The sequence below is a fragment of the Lathamus discolor genome, chromosome 8 (genome assembly GCF_037157495.1).
Source record: "Lathamus discolor isolate bLatDis1 chromosome 8, bLatDis1.hap1, whole genome shotgun sequence".
NCBI lineage: Eukaryota > Metazoa > Chordata > Aves > Psittaciformes > Psittacidae > Lathamus > Lathamus discolor.
The window spans coordinates 10,921,163-10,943,237 of record NC_088891.1 but is presented as its reverse complement, the minus strand read 5'-3'; the positions used below and the strand labels follow the sequence as shown (position 1 = coordinate 10,943,237).

General features: G+C 40.2%; 1 protein-coding gene across 7 annotated transcripts in view; it reads left to right on the top strand.

Annotated features, from left to right (window-relative positions):
- The window catches only part of PDE8A (phosphodiesterase 8A), a 121,936-nt gene that overhangs the window by 75,134 nt on the left and 24,727 nt on the right, over positions 1-22,075 (top strand). For 5 of the 7 annotated variants that reach the window (XM_065688969.1, XM_065688968.1, XM_065688974.1 and 2 more), the window contains 7 exons: positions 12,964-13,020; positions 14,907-15,097; positions 16,087-16,143; positions 17,831-17,888; positions 19,122-19,210; positions 19,461-19,539; positions 20,355-20,492. In XM_065688969.1, the coding sequence (XP_065545041.1) occupies positions 12,964-13,020; positions 14,907-15,097; positions 16,087-16,143; positions 17,831-17,888; positions 19,122-19,210; positions 19,461-19,539; positions 20,355-20,492 (669 nt within the window). Of the gene's footprint in view, positions 1-7,268; positions 7,618-7,673; positions 7,739-12,963; positions 13,021-14,906; positions 15,098-16,086; positions 16,144-17,830; positions 17,889-19,121; positions 19,211-19,460; positions 19,540-20,354; positions 20,493-22,075 lie in introns of those variants that run through there. The other 2 variants (XM_065688971.1, XM_065688970.1) reach the window with 2 other exon arrangements.

The following is a 22,075-nucleotide window of genomic DNA, read 5'->3' as shown; positions in this document are numbered from 1 at the left end:
TTATGGGGAAGACAAGCACTGTTTTAAAATCGCTGTCCAAGTGACACATGCAACGTCCACATCTGCTCAACCAAGTGCACCTTTTAACCACTGCTAGCTGACCGCTCCTAAATGTTCTTGGTTTTATACAGCATTTATCTGACTACGCAGTTTGCAGGTGAATGCACGTGTTTAAATTACAGATTTATTCCATGTTTTCCTATCTTTTCTTCTTACCCCTATGTTCTTATCCTTGCATGTTACAAAAGTTTCCTTCAAACTTTGTAACTGCAGCAAGACTGTCTGTGAAAGTTTCACTGCCATCATACAACTGGTAAAAGGTATCTGATGCGAGTATCTCAGATAATGTCTCTCTTTCCTGGAAATCTCAATAATTTATATGAGGCTATATGAGCTATGATTACTATCTGCATAATTATGGTCCTTGTACTTTATTGGAGAAATATAGTGTACCTGGAGAGAGTGTATCTAGACAGTACTCGTGTCAATGAACTTCACAGTGGGCGGGATGTCATCTTGAGTGGATATTTGATACCCAGAAGGATTTGTTTCCCAGTTGATGACTACAGTGGCAGAGTGCTTTATGGGCTTCCTTGCTGATGGGTTGTTTATTAAAGAGCTGCCTCATGGGAGACTGCTCTGCTGAGACCTTGATTGCCACAGCTTTAGTCCCATGAAACTTCACTAGGAGGTGGCAACATATAGGTTGCTTGTATATTTCTAGAGAGAAAGTCATGCTAATAATTCATTTTATAGCAGCAGTGTCTTCTTTGGCATATTCAGCAGTTCTTTTCTAAGGGAATTGCTATTTGTAGGCAGAATGTGCAGAGGTTGCTTTGTATATACTACATATAATAGTATAGTTATTTTTTTCGAACAGTTTTTTTCTAAGTTAAATAAAATGGAGCGTGCTTACCACAAATCCAGATAGAGTGAAATTCTGTTTACAAGAGAATCAGAATGCAAAGTTGCTTTGCTGCATCAAATTCTACTTAATTGCAATTCTGATAATAATGAAATCCCCGCTTCATTAAAGACATGCAAAGTTTAGGGGGATTGGCATAACTGTAGAAAGGTTCTACTGTACTTAAGGAAAAAGAGTGATCCCATCTACCGAGCATGTAATACTTAATGAGCCTGTGGGCTGGCAGAAGCACTGTGTGTTACTGAACCAGACTGAGCAGAAAACCAGTGTCAGGTTTCAAACTACCCTGTAGGTCGTCAGAAATGAAGAGGCATCTGTATTGGAGGAAACCAGTCAGTCATCCCTTGGCCAGTGGAGTTCAAAGTAGTCAAAAGAAAGAAGGAATCCCCAGACCTGGAATCCATTTGTTTTCCTCCTTATGATAAAGCCTGGAGTTAACCTGTTGGGTTGGTCGTTGGTGTGAACAAGCAAAATTAATGCTAAACCTTAGGGTGAAAAAAGGATGCACTACTGTAAACTTCCTGTAGTTTTTAAAAAGACCTCTTGAATATTCCTGCAATCTCAAGTCTTCATTGTTGGAGACAAAGTTTTCTATTTAGAAAAAGCTTGCATGCCAAGAACCTCTCTTTTGGTTTTCTCAAATGTCAATAGATGGTCGCAGTCATCCTGGGAAACCTGCATTCAATAAATAAAAATACTGAAATGTTTATTACCAGTATGGAACATTTCTCTTTCACTGTACTGGCCTCTGTCCCACTGACTTGGCATTTATTCTACCTGTGAAATCACATCTTGGAGACTCCATCTTTGCTGTCTTTTAGAGCAGTTCCCAAGCAGGATACTGGACAGAGCACAAGTGAATTTGTTATCTGAGGTGGGCAGAGCAGACCTTTTGGACCATACAGAACACCACATGCCAGTGGTGTCCAGCAGGTTTACAGACACCTGAGTAAGCTATGTAAAGCTGTTGTGTGTGGCAGATGGTTGGAAGAACGGGGAAGAAGAAGAAAGCAGCTCCATACTGTCAGTATCCAGTCTCAGGGGACTAAAATCAGCTGGCCCATCCAGGATGCCCACATATGTGAAGACTGGAGATGTGTAAGATAAAATAGCAATGGCAGGAGCTCATGTGCAGTTCTGAGTTGGTCAGGAGGGGAAATCTCAGCTTGCTGCCTGCCCAGCTGTGATCTGACAACAGTTTGCTGCAGGTCATTTGACACTGCTTGGGAAATGTTGCTTTTGTGATAATGGATGGCAGAAGAGAATAAAAATTACTATGGTCAGTAAAGCCTGAACTGTGGCAGTGCAAACTGATGGGTTATTCATAACAATAGAAAAAACAAGTTTGTTCCTTAACAAATGGAGGCTTAGGACAAAATAGAGGTCTTCTAGGAAGCCTAGCAGATCCACTGGGTGGTTTATGCTATTTTTGTGCTGTACTTTTTGTGCTTTGCTTGGTCTGTTTGTGGCTATTACAGAATTGGTAGATAGGGCCATGAAAAGTTCGTTTGACATAAAGTAATTGGAAATTTTCCTGATAGACTGGAACTTCCTGCTCAAATCCAGATGGTTCAAAGAAAACTCACTGAAATTCATGTGTGTAAAGAAAAACTAAAACTGGTAATGATGGAGATCTATTGTATCCTGATATGTCTGTAGTAATCTCTAAAATAAAACTAGCAGTGGTATCCACTAGAAAGAAGAGAACTAGCTGGTAGATATGAAACAGATTAGTGCTTATTGCTACACTCTGGGATCTTGCAGAATCACAAGAGAGCAAGCAGTTTTAATAATATTAAACAATAGAACTACTGTGCCATATTTAAGTCTCCCAGAGTGCCGTGCAGCTCAACTGTTAAAGTGCAGGCAGCAAGCATTTCCCTTTGGGCCAGAAGAATGTAGTATTTGTACTAAAGCTTCTACTCAAGTGGGGGATGGAAAGTCAGCTCTAGCCTGCCTGTAAAATTAATACACCTGGGGCAGCAGGAGGGGAGTGAGAAGTTCCTTTTCAGTTAGACAAAATTGTTGGTAAAGTGAAAGCTGGGTTTATTTGCTTGGAGTGATGCAAACCCCAACATATTTAATGCTCTGGTTTTGAATGTGTGTTGGCTGATGATTTGCAAGACTTAAAGACTGATTTCTTCTCTGTCGTTTTGGCTAGCGCACACATCTGTGTCGAGATGCCAGCAGATGAGAGCTTAGCACACCAAAACTTTTATATCGGTGCTGGTGTATGAGGAGTTAACTGGTACTCAGAGCTCGGTTATAGCTCTCCTAGCCTGTGGAGTAACCAGACTTGTGTCAGGTGGAGGGAAAAGGAGAGGAAATAGGTCTCTCAGCCTCCTGGGAGCTGCTGGACACACAGTTTTTATGTGGCTGCCTTTAAAGCATTTTGTGAGATAGGGGGTGGCTGGTCCTGATTGCAAGGGGCAAACCAGAGAGGTCTCAAAGATGCTGGCGTACAACGATTAGCTGCTGAAACTCAGAGAGGTGTAATGCCCCCACATACGTGCTGTTCAGCTGCCTGCAAGGTAACATCTCACAAGGGCAATCATAACCCTAACTTGCAAGTAACCCCAGAATACCAAGGCTACTTGACTTCAGAGGACATTAGCTCTGAAGTGCAGGGTATTCTAGCTGACCCTTGAATTTAGTCATAAACAAAAAAAAAACAAACCCATAGAATTAGACGCTAGTGCCTTAAAGATGACCTCTTTTTCATCTGAAGTGATTCAGCTTCTGCATGTTGCACATTCTATTCCTGTTACCCTTAAGCTAGAATCTCCAAAGAGATAAATGCTTAAAAACTACATTTGACTTTGAACAGCTGAAAATGTTCATACTACTTTTTTATTGATAAAAGCATCAATTTCTGCAATCTATGCATAGAAAACCAATATTACAGGGGTTTAAAATTATGCTAAAGTACAAGCCAGATCATTTAAGCTGCTGTTCTTCTCTTAGCGCAGGATATAACTACAAATGCTCTATGGCATGCCCTCACTGCACAGAAATATTTGGCTACAGTTTAGCTTGCAGCCCAGGGATCCGACCTGAGGACAGCTCACAGCCTCCAGATGAAGATCTGTGTATGTGCCTGAACGGAGAAGTTACTGAAAAACTTTGTCACAAAGTGGAGACTTTAATGAAGACCACAGTGAACTGTCTCAAATCTTCAGAAGTTGAATGCCTAGAGCGTTTCAAGTTCAGTGCTGCTGGGTCTTGAAAGCTCAAAAAGTTCACTGCTGGTTGGTCATTTGGCAAAATGATGACCACGAGGCACAGACCAGCATTAAGGAAGATTCACATCTCCAGGGTTGTTGTGGAAAATATGATTCACATTTTTTTTCTCTTCTAAGCAGGCAAGTAGATGGAGCTTTAAACCCTGTGTAGATGCTGCAGCAAACAGAACTTGCTAGATTTGAATAGCTTTTACTGTGAGGACTGGTTTCCATTCAGTTTTGTTCTCTTTGGACAGAAAAACTGTGGATTAATGATTAGATGGCCTTTTTTTTTTTTTTTTCTGACTTGTCTGTGGTTTATTCTGTCTTTTTTTTGGTGTGTTGCTCATTGAGGTCTCTTGTGGAAGTACATAGTGTGATATTTGCATAGTCACTTTGATGGAGTGGTATCTGCTTACCGTGGAAGCCTACGATAACGCTGTGGTTACCCAGTCGTAATGTAAATTGTGTTTGAATTATCAGAAACTATTGTTTTGGATTCCAGAAATTGGTGGGTGTTTTCCAGATATATCAGGTATTATCAGTGCTCCCAGTATTACCAGTGCCTGCTGTTGTTGGTTGGCCAGGAAGCGGGAGTAACTGACGCTGTGCCAAGAGATACCGGGGCTCGGCATGAGTTGTGCTGCGACTGTCTCTCTCCCCCCGTCCCTCAGTTCCTCTGAATGTAAAAATGGAAACTGCAACCATTTCCTCCCTCTGCAAGTTTTGAGTTCTGTGTTCAATAGTGCTGTGGGCACGCTAAGTGATAATGACATTTGTTTTATCACTGAAGTAGCTTATCAACAGCTAAATTCCCCCAAATTGTTCGCATGCTCTGTGTAAAAGTTCTGACCTTTAGCAATGGCAGCGATAGCTGACTGCCTTTTGTCCTGTCACTGTACAACTTTTCCACAGTGGGCCACTCATCTGGGCCAGAGGCCACCCAGGCCTGACTGCATTACAAGTAATAATAAAAGTCACTTTGGTACCACATCATTAATTATTCCCAACAAAATGGAATGATTCACTTTTGCTAGTGCCAGGCTTGCAGCTTGATAACCAAAGTTTCCTGTAAAGAGTGAGAGAAGAATTTATAAATGGTACAAAATGGGAGTTCTCAGTGATGTCTAAAGTGTGCTAGAAGGCAGCAAGCCCGATTTCACAACAGTATTACTTTAGTTTTGTTCTAATTTGGCTTTACTTATTGCAGTGGAATAACACTGAAGAAATGCAGTGGGGAATTCTGCCCAGAATACGGACAGACAAACATGTATAATAATGGGTGGCATGTGTGGCAAGCCAAGCAATTAGCCAGAAATGACCAGTGTCCTCTTCGGTCCCAGGAGAGGCCTGCTAAACCCAGGGTAGCCAGTGTTGAGCGCTGTGTCCTGGCACAGCAGGGAAGCAGTCCCAGTCCCAGCCGGGTGTAGGTACCTCCTGGGTAGCTTCCTCAGGACCCAGTGAACCCAGAACTTGCCCTCAGGCCAAGCAGTGGAAGAGGAGCTGTGTTTTAGGAGCAGTAAAGGTGTTGTGAGGAAGTCAGGGATAAGAGACTGAGTCTTGCGGCTGACATGGCCAGCAGCCTGACTCTGACAGATCTGGCAAGTTGTTATGCTCAATAAAGCTTTTCTTCTCACCAAACATGCATGTTGTCCAAATGATGTGAATCAGAGGCCAGAGTTTGGCCCTCAGGAACTCATTTATGTAAAAGTGGTTCACAAACTGGTACTAAAACTTAAGAAATGGATTAAGAAAACAGAGGGTGTGTTACCCCATTGCTTACACTGACTGTTGTATCATTACATGGCAGTATTGCAGATAATTCTAGGAATTAACTTTAAACAGAACATAGATAAAAGGAAAAAGATGCTGGAACAGAACCTCAGGTGATAGCGTGACCAGCAGGTCAAAGGAGGTGATCCTGCCCCTCTACTCTGCTCTTGTGAGACCTCACCTGGAGTATTGTGTGCAGTTCTGGTGTCCTCAACATAAAAAGGACATGGAACTGCTGGAACAAGTCCAGAGGAGGGCCACGAGGATGATCAGGGGACTGGAGCACCTCCCGTATGAAGATAGGCTGAGGAAGTTGGGGCTGTTCAGCCTGGAGAAGAGAAGGCTGCGTGGAGACCTCATAGCAGCCTTCCAGAACCTGAAGGGGGGCTATAGGGATGCTGGGGAGGGACTCTTCATTAGGGACTGTAGTGACAGGACAAGGGGTAACGGGTTAAAACTTAAACAGAGGAAGTTTAGACTGGATATAAGGAAGAAATTCTTTCCTGTTAGGGTGGTGAGACACTGGAATGGGTTGCCCAGGGAAGCTGTGAATGCTCCATCCCTGGCGGTGTTCAAGGCCAGGTTGGACAGAGCTTTGGGTGACATGGTTTAGTGTGAGGTGTCCCTGCCCGTGGCAAGGGGGTTGGAACTGGATGATCTTAAGGTCTTTTCCAACCCTAACTATTCTATGATTCTGTGATTCTATGATTTTCAGACCTTGAAATATAGATCTAAGTCCTTATTGTTTTGTTGACAGAGATGCATTGGTGGGAACCCAATTTAGATTAATGTAAATGCCAGATTTTATCAAAGCAAATTGCACTGAGCCAGAATGCTGCATTATGTAAGTTACTGAGTCTGTGACATTTGTCTACATCTTTTATGAAACAGAAATAGGAAAAAATATTAAGGGCTGGAATTAACAGGTTTCGTCCAGGTTCATCAGCAGTTTTGGTAAATTTCAATCGCCTTTCAGAACTCTTGTCTTTGTATTGCAGTGAAGAATAAGCTGAGCGCATACAGCTTAGGGTCTTCGAGAGCCAGGCTTACCTTTGTCCTTGGATCTGTTGAGCAAAGGCAGAAACCTTGGACGCTTTGTTCCCTCTTACTGTTTACTCAAACTGTTGTGGCCTCCAAACAACAAAAGAAGTATCTGCATGAGGCCAAACTCCCGGTTCATTTACACTGAAGTAAATACAGCATATTCTCTTTGTATTTGGTGGAATTACCCTGAATTTTCACTGTTGCTAACCAGGTCAGAGTTTAGGCCCTGGACTAAAAAAATCATTTTATGCTCTGAACAGGCTCAGCCGGCATATCATGTAATTCGTGCCAATGTTAAGTTTGTAACAAAATGGTTCTGTCAAGATCTGCAAGGAAGATGTAAACAATGATGTTAAATGTCTAGCAGAAAGTGCATGGAAAATAGGAAGCTAAGCTTTAAATTCTATACTTAAGATAGATTTTCACTGAGGAAGAAATAGATAAATGATCATGGGTTGGACAGTGTTCATGTATTTCAGAAAGCGATAAAGGCTGTTATATACAAAGAAAAATGTGAATAGTGAAAACCTGATAGCTTATCGTGAACATGGAGACTTTCTGCGAGAACCACAAAGCTTGGCTGAGATAGAGGCACCATGCTGGTATGACCTGGGTGGATGAGATCCTGGACCTTGTCATGCCACTTTATACTGAGTGAGTCATTTCCCAGCTTTCAGCATCCAAGAGGGTTTGGCTACGGTTTCTGAGAAAGGATGTTATTATGTAGAATTCAAATTTCTGCTGCTAATAGATCCTGAATCAGTTGAAGTTAAAGGTATAGTATAAATCTGTGAGTTCATTTGGGCTTTCACTTTCTGGCATTATAAATCTATGCTTAAAACAGCAGCTTTAGAAAAGATATTTTTTTCATTTGTAAAATTAATCCTTTTTTCCCTTAGAATTATCAAAATTCAGTTTAAGTTAGCAGTCCTATAGATCCTAGCATATCTTGATGATCCAGACTGTCAAGTCATGCTGTGGTCTCATGTTGATTTATATCAAGTACCTAGTATATGTAGAAAACTTAATTATATTTTTAAAAGTTAGATAAAACACTTTTTTGTGATGTCTTAAAATATGGATCCGAGTAAAATGATGAGTTTTGCTAGCTGTAGTCCATTAGGACCGGTGATGAACTCTTATGTCTAATCATTGTAGTTATCTGTGTCATGTATTATAATGAGTCAGAGCCTTGAGGTTAAAGTCTTTATTTGAAGACACAGTTACTTAGTCTTTTAACTTAGTAGTTTAACTACTAACAGAAATTGTCTTCTCATTATCTGCTTTCTAACACAGATGCTAGCTGTAAAGCAGCACATACCATCTGCAATCCATTCAAGCTAAAGTTTATGTCACTTCTTTCTTCAAGCTGGTTATGGGAAAAATAAACTGTCACATCTCCTGCAAACTCTAACCTGGAAAAGGTGAGGAGAGCAGCAGGAGCAGAAATGCTACCAGCTGCCCTTTAGGGAGGGATACTAGCAGGAGGCCAGTGTCTGCCCAGACAGAAAGTCATTCCTGTTACCTGTACAGCCCTGTCTGAGGCAGAAGGGAAGTGATGGGGCAGTTGTGGATTGTGGAGGAGGATTTCAGGTGAGGATTTCTGCTCCCCAGGATGCCAGCAGCTTCCAGCCAGCCCTTCTTGTGAGTGGGTAGTGCTGCAGCAGCCCACAGCCCTAGCTCTGATAAGGGTTACCTTGGGCTGTGTAGGGCTCTGCTTTAAAACATCCCACAAAAGCTTCATAGAAGAAGTACTTTAGAAAACCAGCCTCTAGAAGGAATGTGTGTGCCCTCCATGGCAGGAGTATTGCATGGGGTTAATAGCCAAAGGATTTTTTGGGGGCTGACTCTGCCTTTTTAGGAGGTTTGCTCTTTCCAATTGGTAATGGTAAGAGAAGCATCTTGGAGAAAACCAGTATATGAGACCTCTAGGAAATGGGGAACCTGTGGGCTGCTTTGATATATTCCACATGCTAGTTAGGCAGTTTCTCACCATAGAGAGCATGTGGATCAAGCTGGCTTTATTTCCATCGTTTATTCCTGTCTACATTTAGTCATGGAGCAAGTTCATTTAACGATTTTCTAGCTGTAAGAAGGGGAAAAAAAACCACCCCAGCCCAGGAACCATGAACAGACCATTCCTGCAGATTCTGTTCTGGTAAAATGTGAAGAATGACTCAGTGAGAAGTACTTTACCAGGTTATACCAGGTCAACTCTGAGTCTGTTGTACTTCAATCAGATCAGTCACAGTTGTTTGGGTCTGTCTTTTTAAAGCTAATTGCAGTTGTTTTTGTTTACCAGACGTTCACTTTTCTCTGGTTATTGAAAACATGAAGTATTTCTATCAGCAATTTCAATGTTTGCAACTTGGCTGCTACAACATGCAGATGTAAGTGTTCTAGCGAGTGTTAAACTGCACGCAGCAGTCAGTAGAAAACTCCCCACTGACAGCTATCATGTGTATGGCTAATGGCACTGCCTTGGGACTGATCTCACTTTGTACCAGGGCCAGGCCTGGTTCAACAGGATGGAAAATACAGTGTTCAAATAAGAAAGGCAAATTTTGGGGAAAATAAGTGCTACCAGCAGTCAGAGAATGTAAAATGGCTGCAATTGCTGTGTGTGTAAGCATTTAAAGCAGCCTGGAGTTGATTATCTGCTATGTCTCTAAGCAGAGGGTGTAAGCCCTTGCTGCTGCAGTAACGGAGCTGCTGTCTGCAATTAAAGCTAACTAGTAGCTGCTGACCTGCATACTGCTATTACGGGCATCTCCCACTTCCCAGAGCTTGAGGAGCTGAGCTGCAGCTGCTGTGGTTGCACTCATGCAGATGGCCACAAAGGTTTGCCTTTCCAAAAGCCTGATAATTAGTTACTGTTGTATACTATTCTGGCATTTCGGTGTCTTTGAGACCATGAGCAGTGGCACCAGCCTGCACTCCTGGGGTGGTTTAAGTATGGGGCTGCTGTGAGAGCAGGCTATGCTGTCAGAAACCTGCAGCACTATTCCTTCCTACACTCTGTTTGATTCAGTCCCTGGCTCCAAGTTATGGGCTGGCTTCTGAGGCTGTTTGGCCTGGGAAGGATTTTCAGAAGACTTGCATTCATAGCCAGGGAGCTCGAAATGTCCTGAACTTGGTGCTTGTCACAGTCACATACGTTGTACTTGCAAAGCTCACATCAGCGGCTCTTTGGCAAGGGACCCAGCTATATCGCAATCCATTCCAGGAACCTTCAACTATTTCTGCCTCTGTCCTCTCATACACTTTCTTACAGGTTTGTGCCTGCCTGGAAGGCTGTCACATGCATAAGTCCTGTCTGTCAATCCACAAATGTACTTGGGGTTTGTTTTTCAAGTAGAAAAGGAACTTCAAGGAAGAAGTACCAAAAGGTGTGAGTGAATAAAGATGTGTCTGTGCAGTTACTATATATGTGAGCCTTGTCTGGGTTTTGTTTTGTTACAAGTCTGCAGCATTAGAGGTATTTTAAAAGCTGGTTTAGTTCACCCCTAGTTGAGAGTTTCTGCTAATCCTTGCTGAAGCCATGATTTTGACACAGTACTTAATCAGCATGTTACTTCTCAGTGCTACCAGCAGCACACGAAAAGTTGAAATGATTAATCAAGTTATTTGAACAGGATTAAGAATTAACTGGAGTTCACCAAAATTTTCCAGCTGAGATGTAGACCAAAAGTTTTTTTTGCTCAGGACAGCAAGTTAATGTGTAACAAGACAGTTTATCTCATTTGGGCAGTGCTTGTAACTTAAGCTTAAAGGGTGCATAGACAGGTATTTTCAGTGTAGAAATGGCCATAGGTTTCTGGGAGAAAAATGTTTTTCAGGCTCAGTCCTTCCAATACTTTGATGACTATTCATTCACAACCTTTTTAAAAGAAAGAATCATCTGAAAAGCAGTAGCTGGCTTTATCTTATTAAAACTGGGTTTATCTTATTTGTAAAATTCCCCTTGGGCTGGGACTGGTAGTCTAAAGATATGCTGGCCCGATAGAAGTGGTTTTATATACCCCCAGACACGAGTGAAGTTCAGCTCTGGATCTGAACCTCACAACTCACTCTTTGGTCAAACAGAAAACACTTGCTGCTTTATGCTGGCAGCTGGAGTGTACAAAATAAATGTTTCAAAATTCAATTTGAAATGTGGTTATGGTCAGAGAAGTGACTGTAAAAAGGCAGCTCTTACTCTATAGACATGCTCCCCCTGTGTCCTTCAGGCATTTCTGCTGGTCTTACTGACTCAGGACAAGTAGTTAGGACTGTCAGTGCTGCAAAACCAGTAACACTGGTGCAAAGAGCGGGATTCCCTCCTGCCGTGTGCATTATCAGCAACAGTATTTGTTATTTTCTAGTGCAGATTTTGAGTAATTGGATGATGGGCCCCAAGGGAGAATAAAGCAGCTTCATTTTTCCAATTGAAAAGAGATTTCTGGTCTCAAAATTAGAAAAAAAAAAAAAATTGACTGGAGAGTATTTAAACTAAGCTGATCTGACCAGGGTGACTGTCGTTTTAATAACAGCTTTTAGAGGCCCTCTTAAATAACACAGGCAAAACACTGATTCCTGGCTTGTTTTTCAGGGCACTATGTTGCCATTTTTCCTTGACTCATGTTTCTTTCTTATTTAATGTTGCAGTGATGACTTCCAAGTTGATAAATAAATAAAATCACACATGAGAAACTCTGAGCAGTGGAGCAGTAAGGGTATAGAGAGTGGAGCATGTAATTCTAAAAGGTTTTTCTGTGGGACATGCTGGTGATTCTTTATAATTACTTACTGGAAAAATTCTAGGCTGCAGAGCAATAAATCTGATCTTCAAGTGTGGCTTTACTTTGAAACACGACAGTGTAAAAATTCCACCTTTGTACTCATAAAATCTTTTGTTTGTGCGTATGAATCCAGAGATGTCTTCAATTCACTCCGTTGCTAAAAATAATTTTACTCTCCTTTTTTACTGCAGTTACCTTTAAAGCGTCTATGTAGCTCCAAGGACCACTGGTTGGCCTCTGTTCCCCATTTTGAATTGGGAGTTATTATTCCTGCTTTTTAGTTTTCATTTCTGAGACAAGAAGCAAAAAACATTTAAGCATGTGGAAGTGCAAATACTCGTGGGAATTCCCAAAGAATCTAACCTGTGTAATCCTATTAGAGTCTCCCTCTGTATTTATGTGTTTGACTACTTCAGAAAGTCCTTCCCATGCCAGCTGAAGAGTCATTCATGTTCAAGCTTGATTAATGATTAATCATATCAAAGAGAAACAGTTATGATCAACAGCCCTTCTGGTCATTGACCTCCATTCCTTGAAGTGACACATGGGAAGGAAGCTCTGTTCGTGCTAAACTTTGCCTGTGTTACTTGAACAGAACCTAATGTGGAATCGCTGGCGTGCAGAAAGCATGACGTATGTCAACATTTGTGCAGGGTTTTTCAAAGCAGTGTTGCATACTGACTACATGCATCATCAAGTACAAATATCTGAGTCCTGAAACCTTCCATGGAGGTACTGGACAGGAGGGAATGCAGCGAAACACTCTTGGAGAAATGAAATTAGTGTGGTTTTGTAACACCTGTTACCTGTGACATCCTAAGAACAGAGTTTTTGCCTTTCTTCTGGAGATACAATGCTATTTTGGACTTTAAAAAGAGCAGTTTCTAAACACTTCCATGGTTTGCAAAACAGCTGCAGTGATACAGAGGATACAGAAAAATAACAATCTGTCTACCAAACCTTCATGACTAATTCACTATGCTTAAAATAACAATAAAAATGCTTTGAAGAGTAACTTGTTGATTTCTAACTCTTTTAATGCAGCTTAGCATATAAATTTACAAAAGCAGAGTAAGACCCTCATGAAGAAGCTGCTTCATAATGATAGTAATATATCTGTGGGACAGTGATAAATTAGAAAAGCCTTCTCTAACAGAGGTAATCTTTATTCTTACCAAGGTGTATATCTATTAATACGATCCCATGTTATTTCTTCTAGGCACCAGTAACAGATGTGCAGTTTGGCCCTATGAGACTTCGTCGAGATCAACTTCAGGTAATGCAGCAGCTCAAACTGAAGTCTTAATTTCTAAAACATCACAGATATTAGCTTAAAATTTATGACTGGATTTTTTTTGGTCTAGAGATCTTAGAGCATTTTTGCCTGGTGATAATGTACACCTGACAGATTTTTATGATGCCATTCTATGTGATATCCTAAAAATCCTGCCAAACTCTTTTCTCCAACCATCTCTCAGCTCATAAAAGTAGAGCTATCTGCGTTTCTTTCTGCTATCAGTTAGCGTGTAATCAATATAGGGTCTGCCTTGTTTTGTATTTTACTGGTAGTCAATTCTTAGTCAAAATTTCATCAAAATGGTACTAAGCCAAATGTTCTGTCAAGGTCTATGACACCAGCATTATTACTAACATCAACCAAATTTGTAGTATCATCACAAAAGATATGAAGTGAACTTAGCAAAGTATGTTGGTTTTTCTACTCATTGTGGACTGGCATTAATTAGATCTGCTGACTTTCTGTGCTGTTGCTGAAAACCATTCTCTAAGAGTGCTATAAGTTAACTTCACTAAATATAGTGCAAACTGTGACATGGTTTTGCAAACAGTTTTGCAGGCTGCTTTTATAGGTTTTATAGGAATCTGAACTAAATGAGTACAAAGTCCTTCATTCTTACAGAAATACACACTACATGGAAATGTCAAGATTTACTGGTAGACATTCCAGCAACCTGGTCCAAAGTGTAACCAGCATTAGAATTCCTAAAATCACCCAGAAGATAAACAGCAGTGGTATAAGTTACACATGTTCCATGTTATTGTCTGACCAAAGCATATATCTAACGGTGGTTTGATGAAATTACTGGAAGATTGGTGTCTTGGGGCGATAGACCAAATGCTGGTTTAGTTATTCATCTTTCCCAAAGGGCTGGTACATAAAGTCATCCACAAAATCAAGGCTAACATGCATCTGTAGTCTGTCGTTCTGTGTATTTTTTTCAGGCAAAAGAAGTTTTCTTCTACAAAATACTATCTTGATGCAAAGCACAGTCACATTAGAGAGAGTCTTCCTTAGCAGACTTCATGTTTATATTCCATGCCCTATTAAACCCTAGAATTTGAAATTTTAGAAAGAATTGGGCCTTTGAATATGTAGGCATTGTATTGATTTTTAAAAGGCTCAGAGAGATTAATGTTAGTGGCAATTCCACCGCAAGTCAGAACAGAGCAAATACTGGCTCATAGATTTGACCTCCAGTTCTGGATTTCAGCAATGGTAATCTTCTGTAATATAAATCCCATGCTGAGCTTTGCATAGGAGTCACATGGGGATGTACTCCATGTACAGAGGTTCTGCTGATGATTTCAGTCTTGCATGAGTTCATCTTGACCAGCCTGTCTGTAGTTCCCAGGAACCCTGCAGAGTGGGCTGCACTTTGGGAAACCAGAATGTGGTGAAAAGGAAAGCACATTTTTCACTGTGCCATTGAAGCACCATTAAATATTAATTCATACAAGGTGAACCATGGCATTATTTTTTTTCTGGAATATGATCCTGGCAAGAAAAAGAAAACTCGCTGTTATTTCATGTAACCTGTGTGAAGCATAAGCATCTAGTCCTGACTGATTGCCCGAGTTCTTTTTGTAGCTGATGGTGGGAGAGCCACTTCCCAAACTTGTTCATCCCGTGTTGAAAGAAATGCCTCTGGCAGACTGTTTTATCCATTTGAAACACATCTGCACACAGACTATTATAAAAAGCAATAGTCTGTAGAAAGCAATTCTGTTAAAAACAATTCTGTTAAAAACAATGGATTGAGTCTTGGAAGTGGCTTTAAAAAATGTGAGAACAGGCAAAAGCCACAGAATCTACTGTATATGTAAGACTTGTTTGTAGTGATTCACCGTATGCCTTTAACCCAGGTACTTTTAGTGTTTGCTGAAGACGATGACCAGAGTAATGGGTTCCGTTGGGCATGTGAGAAAGCTGGATTTCGATGTAATATTGCCAGGACACCCGAGTCTGCACTAGAATGTTTTCTCGATAAACACCATGACATTATCATTATTGACCATAGACATTCCAGATACTTTGATGCAGAAGCATTATGCAGGTAAGCACCATTTCAGTATAATAGTTAACATGTCATCAAAGTTTATTTTTATTTTGTATGACCTCTTTATAAAATCTATCAGACATGTATATTTTTTATAATTAACTGGGTTTTTGTTGGTTCCCCCCCACCCCCAGTACCTGGTTCCCTGCTTGCACATTAAATTAGCTGCAAAGATACTATGTACCACCAACCAGTTTAATGAATACATTCTCTTCATTAATGTTCTGCATTTTTTGAAATGCCATTTCCTGTGGAGTAACTGCAGATGCAAATAGGCAATGTTTTGTGTGTATGATTCCGTACCTACAACATTTGAAATCTGTTACTAAGAGTGAAGTTTCAAAGTGATTCCAAAACTACTTTTAGAAACTGCTGTAAAATGTGAGGAAAGGGGAAGAGGATCTGCCTTTCTGAGTCTCTCTACAGTGATTTGACAGACAGCGGTGCCTTGCTTCAGTGACTTTCCAGTGAAATACCCCTTGGGAATGCGTCTAGACTGAATAACAGTCTGTGGGGTAGAGGTGGTGGGGTCAGATCATGTACCCTGTGTGAGTGTGGTGGGTTCAGGGCACAGGGACAAAAGCTCTTCTTGCCAAACTAAAGCAACAAGATAAGATCATTGTCAGGCGAAGACTAGGTATCAGCGCTGTTCCCCTTGTTACATTTTTACTATTCTGTCCCATAATAAAGTAAAATGCTCCTTGTATGAGTGAGGCCAAGTCCTTCAAGTGAGTCCATTATGTGCCTTTTCAGGCTGTTCCCCTACTGAGAGTATTTGAAGTTTAGATTAATCTGCGTTCTCTGACTCATTCATGGAGTCTCTGATATTGCCGAATTTTCTTAGCGGTTCTGCAGGCTTGGGATTTGATTTTTGTTTTGATGTTAAACTAATTAAAAGAGAAATTTTAAGAAAAGTACTGCGTGAAGGTTCTATAAAGTCATGTTTTCTGCAATGTGAACTTAAATTATTTGCTTTTTATTTAAAGGTCTATCAGAACAACGAAACCCTCAGAAAATACAGTCATTATTGGTGTAGTACAAAGGTAAATACTTGTATCCTTACTTTCCCTTACTTCCATGTGTGAGCAGCAAAATTCCAAACAACCTGTGCAACATCATGTAGAGAACTGTGGAACTGACCCATAGATCTGTGTTTTGAACCTTTCTTGAGCTGTCTTTCAATGTGATTAATCTTGCCACAAACAGGGGATCTGCTAAGTTACAATGAAAGATACAAAACAATGTGGTCAGTACAAAGTGGCGTCTGACCATAGAAGTTTCCAAAGTAAAATAGGTTCTATTATGACATGTTAGCAAAGCAGTGCATATGCTTTTTCCTCCTCCTCCATCTGAAAACATAATTTATATATCATAAAATGATGTAAAAATAACACCAGTGCAATATATTTATTCTGAAATCAGTGGGAGATAGTTTCCCTAAATTGGGGAATGTCCGTTTCTCAGATAACATTCTGAGGTGTTGAAATTTCCCATTAAAAATCCTATTTTTAGGAATCCACCATGATCTCTAGCGAACAAAAGACCCTAATTAAACTTTTCAAGAGATTCCATTGTGAATATCACCTTCAGTTTTTATGTCAGGAACTCTAACTATGGAAACCATTGCTTCTGCAGTCAGAATTGTCTCTCATTGGACTAACACAAAAGAAAAGAGGAAAAAAGAAGCAAAAGACAAACAATAACTCATGAGCTGCTTCATGTACATCAGAAAGACTGAAACCTGTGGTTCTGTAGCCAGCAGTTCCTTTCAAAAGTGAGGAGAGCTCGGAAGCTGGGCTTGCTGACTCAATTAGGAAGTTGCTTAAAAGGGATTTTTCCCTGCAATTCATTTTTGTCTTTACAAAATGTTCACATTGTGCATTGGGACAAGATAATAGCCCCCTTTGGTGATACTATCTCAGAAGCTGGAGTTCTCAGACATTTTAGATGTAGCTAGTACCCTAGTCTAGTGGAAGCTTCAGAAGTCAGTTTGCCTTTCACTGGGACTGAGTTGACTGTGTCAAGTTCCCATGTGCTGAACACCAGCGTTCTTGAGTTACCATTTAGAATTCCACCCAGAGAACTTTCACACATTTCCTTTCTTGCTGCAAGAACCGTATTTCTGGAAAAGCCTGACACTTAGCTAATGGCATATGGAGGGGCTTCTCCCTCACTTTCCTGCAGTTCGGTTCATTGGTTCTTTTTTTGTTTGTTCCCCCCTTGCCGCGCAGAATGCCTGTTCTCTTTCTTTGTGCTTCTGGGAGGCAGCATTGCCAGATAACAGGCATGAGGAATGGGGAGATTCTTCTGACAGCTGCTCCTCTCTCTCTGCTTAATCTTGGGTAAACCTTGTACTTCAGTAGTCATTCTCTTCGCTCATAAGAAACAAATGCACAGAAAACAAAAAGAAGAGGTGCCATAAGATACAAAATTTCACCTATACATAAAAGCTATTGTACCATCTGCTAAACCTGGCTGGCTTCCATCTGCTCATTTATGGAAACTTAACATAGTGGCCTTTCTTCCAGATTCCAGACATACATTCACATATGTTGGAGTGTCTTTTAACAGTTATCCCCAAAAACATACGTTTTATTTATAGATCCTGCAAGGATCCAGCCATATGAGCCTTCAGTGTGATATCTGGGTACAGGTGTGTCAATGGCTTGTGAAATTGGGTCTCAGCTGATTACAGAAATAATCTCTAACTTTATCATCCTTCTTTAAAAGGCATGCTGATCGAGAAGAGTCATCGATATTGCCCCTGATCTCTGCTGGCTTCTCAAGGGTATGTATGTGTTACACTCCACCAGGTGCTCTGACATTTCAAAATTAACATGCAGGAAACTAGCTGTCAGTGATGGTTTGTGTGAGAAATCCAACCTGTAAATCTTGTTCATGCTACTCATTCTTATATACATCCCAATTCTGAAATATTATACACCAGTAGAATTAGAATAATGCTAAGTACGTGGACATAAGTGGTGCTGAGACTTTTCCTCATACATTTATTTCAGAGTAAGTATATGATGCTTTGTTTAAAAGGTTGACATGGACAAAATTGACTAGTGACTGTAGCAGAGCAAGAGAGCAGCTTGCACTAAATGTGCTGTGGGAAATTCCTTTATCAAATGCCAATTCCTATCTGTAAACAGGCTTCAGACACTGTCAAGTGCTATTATCTATTGTTTGGAGGCACCTGAAAAGTATTACATTGAATCTGTTCCTTGGCAACTATTCCAGTTAAACAGAAAAGGTGCTTATTAGTGTGTCAGTTAAGTGGATTCTTCATTGCATTAGGCTGACAATGGAACAAAAATGTGCATGATTTCAGTGTGAATCAGAGTATTTGGTTGCATGGTCACCAGATTTTTTGCTATCCCCATCACAATCCATTTGCACCTATTTGCTTATTTGTAATAAGGTCCTTAATAACTGCCTGAAAAGAACTGTGGCAATTTAGCTTGAACAAGATCTAACATTCAGGCTCATACCTGGTAAATATGAGATGTTTTAAAAAAACATCAGAGATACTGAGGTCACTGCTATCCAAGACCCCAAATGAATAATTGTATCCAATGGCAGGTGTCTTTGCCAAGAAGTTTTACTTTCTTCTATGCATACAATTTGGGTGTTAGCAATTGGGAACTCGTCATAATCACATGTGTGGATGACTTTAGCCCCAGTACAATCTTTTCATTGTTACTTTAAAAAGTAGAATGAAAGCATGTAACTTAATTAAAAGCATGTGGGTTTTATGTGCTGATCCTACTGATAACCAAAGAGAATAAACAGATTGGTTGAACCTCATTGCCATGAGGATCTGTCACCTTTTCAAAATGCAGTAACCTGAAGAATTTTGCTAGTCCCCCAAAATAATCTCACATTGCTTGTGTTACAACATGTTAATTTTTGGTTTATCTACTCCTTTTAATATTTTATCAAGCAAAAGAAAACAGAGCTTTGTACCCTTGAGTATGAAAATGTGTATTCATGAAGTATTTCAACCTTTTGTTTGCAGCGATATGTGGAAAATTCTAGCAAGATGGCCTGTTACAATGAGTTGATTCAGCTGGAATTTGGACAGGTGCAGGCACAATTCAAACTAAGGTAATTTTTACCAAAAACACAATCAAGAATAACAACAAAAAAAGCCAATTCAGCCACATCCTTAAAAAAGTAATTATTGTACTGTATTGTAATTATCTGTAGAATGTCAGTTACCTGAAGAAAACACGTTAATCATTAAAGTGCTGAAGTACAACTTCATTAGGTGTGGAGTTGCAATACCTTATTGTCATATACAATAAGAATTATGTGGATTAAATTTAATCTTTAATTTTTTTTTTTTCCTCTCCAGGGCATGTAATTCATTATTTGCAGCATTAGAGAAAAGTCAAGAAGCCATTGAGATCACAAGTGAAGATCATGTAGTACAGGTTTGTTCCTCATACTTTTACAAGTACAGAAAATCACTCTGTGGACTCTATTTTATTTCATCTGTAATTACGTTTACTCTTTCTTACAGTACAAGAATCTAACCTAACTTAATGGGGTCTAAACCGACTGGATTGAGTTTAGCTGTAGAGTTGAATTTTCTCCATTTAAAATATCTTGCATAAATCAAGTCAGTTTTAAGGGAGATTGTTGTTTCTGAATGAACAAGGATTGACTCTCTCAGTTTTTTGGATGCATCCACTGACTTTTATGCATTCTGATCCAAAAATACTGTATGTTAATTTGATGCTCTTGAAAAGCAAATCTAACAGTGTTCTATTTAAGTAAAGGTAGTGCACCTTTCCTTAAATCTGATACTATTTAATGCTTCAGAATTCTTGGGCCAACTGTTTTTGAATGTAATCCTCTCTTAGAAATGTCTTTTAAAAAAGGCATAAGAAATTGTGCTTCTGTTTGCAGTCCTGAAAAACATCATCTTCATAAGTTCCATCCCTAGCTATGAAGGCTGAGGAGTGATTTTGTTATCAGTAAAGAGCTTGGGTCTAAGCTTCTGGGAGTTATAACATACATAGAAATTGTACCCTCTTGACCCGAATGTTGACAATGGCACAACTCTTACAGAATGGACATTCCTGGTTTGCTTCATAAAGAAAACAACATAGGCATCGCTCTCAGGAGCAATACATACATTTATTTCAGCCTGGGAAAGAGATCCTTTGGTTTAGCAAATAGAAAAGAGGGAGCTCTGCTGTGCTTTGAGTATTTTGATAAATGGGGTTTTGTTTTTATTTCACAGTACGTCAATCCTGCTTTTGAAACAATGATGGGCTATCAAATAGGTGAACTAATAGAAAAGCAATTAACAGAAGTGCCTATAAATGAAAAAAAAGCTGATTTCCTAGAAACTATTAATTCCTGCATAAAGATAGGAAAGGTGAGTAACACCATTGTATCATTTATCATTTGCTACCTTTTGCCTGCAAAAGTTGTTATTGTCCAGGGATGACACATGATGTAACTTAAAGCTTCATAGACATGTGAACATAGGCGGAGAAAGTTGGGGCTGTTCAGCCTGGAGAAGAGAAGGCTGCGTGGAGACCTCATAGCAGCCTTCCAGTATCTGAAGGGGGCCTATAGGGATGCTGGGGAGGGACTCTTCATCAGGGACTGTAGTGACAGGACAAGGAGTAATGGGTTCAAACTTAAACGGGGGTAGTTTAGATTGGGTATAAGGAAGAAGTTCTTTGCGTGGAGGTGGTGAGGGAGGTTGTGAATGCTCCATCCCTGGCGGTGTTCAAGGCCAGGTTGGACAGAGCCTTGGGTGACGTGGTTTAGTGTGAGGTGTCCCTGCCCATGGCAGGGGGGTTGGAACTAGATGATCGTAAGGTCCTTTCCAACCTATTCTATGAGTCTATGTAGCATTTGCAGCTTTCTTAAAGAAGAAGAGGAAATAAGATCGCTAATTTTTTAAGGGCTTCTTTATCTTTTCTTGCTTGGAAGAGGTACATGATATATGAAAACAAGTGACTTGCTGTGTTTCTTTATAATATATGCTGTATGTAGCAAAAGGTGTGGGAATGCCAAAGAGAAACAAGATGGATGCATGTTATCCAGTGTGATGTAAATGAGAAAAGAACCATATTGAAGTATTTCAGAATGAAATGTGGAAGCTGATTTGCAAATTTGGAATACAAAAATATCATGACAGTCATTTGCAATATCACTTGAGAGTGATGGGAGGTGTCAGCTGGCAGCTGCCAGTATCTTTTATTCTCTAATGACATGGGAGCTGTCCCATGGATTTCCATTAGAAATGTTTGTTGCACCAAGGAAGTGCATGAGGAAATGCAGCTGGCTTTAAGGGAGGTCATTACAGAGAGACATTACTGTTCGCCTTATCATGCCATGATGTTCCTTTTGGACTATTGCAACTGTAGTGTGCGGATCCATCTAGGAGTTTTCATTTGCATTTTGACAATGAGGTGTAAATGCTTCTGATGTCATTGAACATACCATAGTACCTTATAGGAAGAAGATCATGGATGTTGCACAAATAGATTTGGGAACCAGTGTTTTTGTAGATGCATCGTGGTCCATGCTCACTCCTTAGCCAGGATAGCTAGTTGGGTCATACTGACTGTTGTCTTCAGGGAAGCAGCATGTTGTTGGCACAGAGCAGGGAGATGGTAAAGTGAATCATGGCACTCTGTGTATCTAGGCAGTGATGCAAAAGCACCGATGCAAAGTTCAGGCTACTGCCATGAGCATTCGGCAGCAAAAGCTGCACTCGAAGGGTGCAGATTGCATGTGCATTTCAACAAGAATGTGTTGCTCTTTTCTACATGTATTGGCCTTTTGGAAGAGATCTGAGCAGTAGACAATAGATTAATAATTATGGTGCTTCACACCTCTGTTGCCTGACTGAAATTGTTTCAGTAAATGTGTGTAATACAAAAGTGATGTTAGGAGGGAGTATTTATGAAGTTATAATTTGAACACATTAGATGTGTCAGTCTT